The sequence below is a fragment of the Geospiza fortis genome, unplaced genomic scaffold (genome assembly GCF_000277835.1).
Source record: "Geospiza fortis unplaced genomic scaffold, GeoFor_1.0 scaffold112, whole genome shotgun sequence".
NCBI classification, from domain to species: domain Eukaryota; kingdom Metazoa; phylum Chordata; class Aves; order Passeriformes; family Thraupidae; genus Geospiza; species Geospiza fortis.
The window spans coordinates 26,504,385-26,509,502 of record NW_005054298.1 but is presented as its reverse complement, the minus strand read 5'-3'; the positions used below and the strand labels follow the sequence as shown (position 1 = coordinate 26,509,502).

Genomic DNA, 5,118 nt, shown 5'->3' with positions numbered 1-5,118 from the left:
GGAGGGCGTCGCGCCGGGGCCGTGAGGGGGCGCGGCCGCTCAGCCCCGCAGCGCTCGGGCGGGCCCGGGGGCACAGCCAGAAAATAAACCCCGCCGGGCACGGACCCTTTGTTTGTTTGCTTTAATTCGGGTTACTTTTAACACCTTACTTTCGCTGTCTTTAAGCTGTCTGGTCCATTTTAGTCCCTGTGGGACTGCTGCCCCAGCCGGCTGCAGGGCACACCCAGCAGTGCGGGTGGGGCTCACCAGGGAAACCAGTAAAGTATTTAATGACTGAGCAAAGAAAAAAAAAATTACTATGGTGGTTTATTTTCTTCCCCCACCTTCTCCGAATCTACAGAGAAAGCAAAATCAGCTTTCTGGGGCAAGGGGTATTTACATATTAGGGAAGTAGGAAATAGTTGCATTTTCATCTTCACTGAGAAATACTTAAGTCTCCCCGGCTCCCCCAAAAGAAACAAAATTTACTCAGTTTTCCACTGTATTTGTACCATTTTTATTTGTAAAAATAACCATCTGAATGCATTGCAAGAGTAGTTTACAGTTAGGGTTCTTTATTACATTAATACAGCATTCAGTAGTTTAAAAAGTTACTAAACTGTGCTTGAGAAGATTCAGGTTGAATTCCAAGTCATTCAATTAATTCAGTTTTTTTTCCTCATTTCATATGTGACATTTACCCAAGTCCTTAAACTTCAATTTACAAAAGCAAACAATACCGACAAAACCCCACTGAAACCATCAAACAATGTTTTATATAGTTTATTACAAATGTTATGCAAAATATAACACTGGCACCAGATGCGTATCACCATGGTTTGTAAAGATATATTGCACATGCTAAAGCATAAAATATAAGACAAAACCTACAAAACATAAGATATTGGCTTTAATATGTAGATCACTGCATAAGAAATGCATAAAATTACATTTTATACACACACTCAAGATTGTCACTAGTTTAAAACGCCCTTTCCTATAACACTGACCTAAGTTTACTTTTTGTGTAATAAGAAAGCATTTTCAGCGCTGCGAAAATTATACATTATTCCTATAGAAATTTAGCATATTAATTTTCATTTCAATGCAGGTAGAACATATGAAAAGAAGAAACACTTTATACATTCAAAGAAGGTCTGAAATGAAAATTTACTGGTAATATATTGCTTTTATAACACTCAAATGAAAAAAAAGACAAGTTTCACAAAACATTTCCATTATACACAAATATAAAAAGGCACTCTAATATTTCTTACATGACTAAGAATAAAAATCACAAATTTTTTTGTTTAAATCATCCTCAAATACATAACCAAGTTTCTCAACAGTACAATGGATAAACAATTCATTTCATGTGTTTGTTCTAATTCAATAACCTGGCAGTTGTTGACTGCATAAAAGTACCAAACACATTATGGTGCCCTTTTAGTAGCGATGAACAGAAATCCCCTGAGCTATTTCACAGCTATTTCAGGCAGTCCGGAGGTTGTAACTCAGTATTTATGAGAGAGACCTGGGAGCCCGTCCTGCTCTGGATTCCACCTGCAGCTGTGGTTAAAATGCAGGATGAAACAATCCTGCCAACACACCTGGGCAGGGAGCTGCCCCTCCCCAGGTGCCCTCTGCTGGGTGCAGACACAGAAGCTGTCCACGTGTGTTAAGTTGCAGGATCCAGGGTTAAGTGCAACGATTCTGTATGATTACTCTTGTAAGGAGTCCACAGAAAGGCAAGGAGATTATTTACAAGAGTAACATTACTCGCATGCTTATATACCTGCCATAAACTACACATTGATTTCTACATGTGATAAATTACAGATTGATGTGCTAGCATACAAAAAAAGGGATTCTGGTAACTCACATGAGATGTGGGAGAGGCCAACACTGAGCACTTACTTCCCAGTGTCTCGCTTGTGGCAGTTTTCCTCCTAAATCCAGCGCCCTCAAACAGTGCAGACCTGTGCAGTGCCCCGGAGGTGAGCACAGCCTATGCTCCTGTGCTTTTTGGAATGCTGCATCCTGGCAGCATTGTGGGGTTTCATTGGTAAAGATTGGATTTGGCTCCTGGAAGGACCAGCAGGACTCAGAAATAAAACACCTCTACTTCTGGGATGCAGCAGCTGTTGCACTCCACAATTACCAGTGTTATGAGGTATCACAATTAGAAGTTTTAGTAACTGTCTAGGCAGGTAAAAATACTGAGACTTTTAAAATGGCTGCTTCAAATAATATAACAACTTTTTATAAAGAGGGCTGGTTTTCTCTTAATGAAGCACTGTCATGTAGGATAGTGTAATTTTCTGTATTTTAGGGTGAGACTTACAAGTAATCCTGCCAAGGAGCCTGCCTACATTTCTGCTTAAAATAAGATTAAAATGCTGATTCTGCTGTTAGACAGGTGGCAGCTATTTCCCATATGTTTGTTTTCAATGCCATCCTTCTACATAATAAAAACCCCAAAATTTGGGATTACTATTCATTTTGGAACAGGCACCACTGAAAATTTTAACAATTGCTGTCTCTTCTTATTTTCAGTGTTTTAAGTAAGGTGGTTATTGCTATTCTGCAACTTTTAAAAGAAAAAAATGCTGAGAAAAACGAATTAAAATGTTATTTGGTGCTATTTCTGAGGAGAAAACCAAGGTTGTAGGTTCTCTGTCATTCTACTGTAGAAACTACAAAGTTGAGAGAAAAGGTGGGGTTTTTTTGTTATAAACTTTGGAAGATTGCTAACATTCAAGGAAAAAATACTCCATTTTAGTAAAGCAAAATAAACTTAAGATTTATTTTTTTTCCTAATTAAAGGACTGAAATCTGCCAATAGATTTTCAACAATCCAGCAGAACAGGGATAAAAACTGCAACTAAAATTCAAATCCTTGCTTTTCCTTTACTCTGCCAAAAGCGAGCACCGAGGAAGCTCATCTCACCCTCCCAGCACAGACACAGGCCTGGGACAAGCTGAGTGTGAATGACAGGAACACCTGACTCCATGCTCTGCCACAGCTGTGTGGGTTTTCTCACCTGTCTGGCAAGGGGCTGGATCCTTCTTAAGCTCTTTAACAAAGGAAGGTGTTTTGCTTTCCGCTTTTTCCCAACACAGCCAGTGGACCTTTGCATTCCATACAAGATGGGCACTCTCCCGATGTGCATCCACCCTTCCTTTTTGCTCCTCAGGCCCTCAGTCTTGCCAGATTCACATTTCATTTCAGTATGCACAAATGCTAACTAGGAGAACAAGCCATAGTGATTTTTCCTGGGCATTTGTTTAATCTCAAATAAATAGAAACACATTTACATTAAAAGTATATGAACATATTCTTAAGTCTGGGAAAAAAACCCCACCTGTGGTCAACACATCATCAGTTAAAAATGTCAACTTGAAACCTGTGTCATAAAATGTAAAATTCACCCAAGACTACTTTTACCTCAAAAGTTTATATTTTATCATTTAGAAAAAACTACTTCATTATGTCACTCACATTTGAACAAAAAAATAAAAGTAGCAAAGTCTTCAACTGAATTACTGAAGCATTTTGGTCCTCTTGGTACGGCTGGTTAGTTCATGATAGTTTTTTGTTTGTGGTTTTTTTTTGTTTTTGTTTACAAAGTCTCATTCTTCCTTTTGTACATCTGTTGCAGAGGAGGGTCGGGGTCCATTTGACCTAGAAACTTTGGCAGAAGGAGTAAACATATTCACAAAGTTGACACTGCTTTAAAAGCTGGTGACAAAAGGCTTTTTAGCATCTATCTCTGGTCCCCTTCACGGTACACTGCTTTGTTTCTGATGTTTGGTATTTCAACTTTTGGTGTTACGCTTTCATTGCTTTGCCTTTGCTCTGTTAATCCAAACACTGGCAAAAGTATTTTAAAATTCAATACTGTTTACAGTAAAAATAAATTATTTAACCATAGAAAAGGAAAAAAGCGCCATTTAAGTTGGCAAATCACTAGAAACTTTTACGTACACCTTGGTCTACACATTTCTCCCCCTCTCCCCTTTTTTTACTGGTACTGGATTCATGATTAATGGCTCAGGTGACAGAAACATCTAATGACCCTAATTCTGTAGTGCAAATAAACATTTGTGCTGAATTGAAAAAAATAAGGGCCAAGTGATTAGCATTTTACAGAAGTGATGTTCATGGGAAAATATGGTGGGATGAGCAGAATTTGGCCTTTAGAATTAACAACTACATTTTTCTAATTGTGTACTGCAACTAAGAACTGTAAAAAGTGCCTTCTGTACGTTTAAGTGCTTAATACAGGCAGAATGTAAAAGGTTTCATTTCCTGTAGAAAAGTAATACAGGCAGTTTTAAGATTACAACTTTACCTTTGGTTCATGTAAAAAAATTATCTAATTAACAGAGCCCCTGGAAGCAGGAAACAGACAAACATAGGAAAGGGGTGATGCTCAAACCTGTGAAGGCTATGCTGGAAATAGGATTGTGCACTAAAGGTGAAAGAACTCTTACAAACAGTTCCCTGTTTATTTGTGCTGTCAAAAAGAAAAAAGGCATTTTCTCTTTTTCTACTTAAAATAAGAGGTAGAGACTTTCCACAGGGGCACTTTGGGCCTAAAGAAAACATCAGGAAACTGAAAAGCTGCAGAACTGTAATAGGAATATGTTCCAGTAAATCCCTCTAATTTTGTTATTTAAAGCCTTGATTCTATCAGCACTACAAATCTTTCAATACCTACTTGTCAAGAATAATAGTTAAGACTATAACTGTGGGATTTAAGCTGTTTAAAAAGACAAAAATTAAAGCTGAAATGAAACAATAACAAAAAAAGTTTTTGAATACCAATGAGTCAAAATGTTTCAGAATCCGAATCATTTTCATTGTACCCATCCTCTGTTCCTATGTTATTACTCAAGGGCTTATCATAAGAGTTAATGGTGCCCACAGCGGAGCCATCGCAGAGGTGCGTCCTGCCCAAACTGTCTTTTTTAAAACAAGCGAAGTTGAAAGCCGTCACTGAACTGGAGGGAGAAAAAGGCATCATGGTAGCCAAAATGAGTGCCAGGCAGTCAGCCACGTCTTTGTTAGGAGCACAAGCCAGGGCTGGCGTATGACCTGGGCACAAACGCAGACAAGGCAATGGTTAGTACTGA

At 38.5% G+C, this 5,118-nt stretch overlaps 1 protein-coding gene across 1 annotated transcript in view; it reads right to left on the bottom strand.

Annotated features, from left to right (window-relative positions):
* Positions 1–472: 472 nt before the first annotated feature.
* Positions 473–5,118, bottom strand: part of ANKRD44 (ankyrin repeat domain 44) — a 73,740-nt gene continuing 69,094 nt past the window's right edge. The window contains 1 exon segment of the mRNA XM_031056000.1: positions 473–5,080. Within this exon segment, the coding sequence (XP_030911860.1) occupies positions 4,815–5,080 (266 nt within the window). The 3' untranslated portion in view covers positions 473–4,814.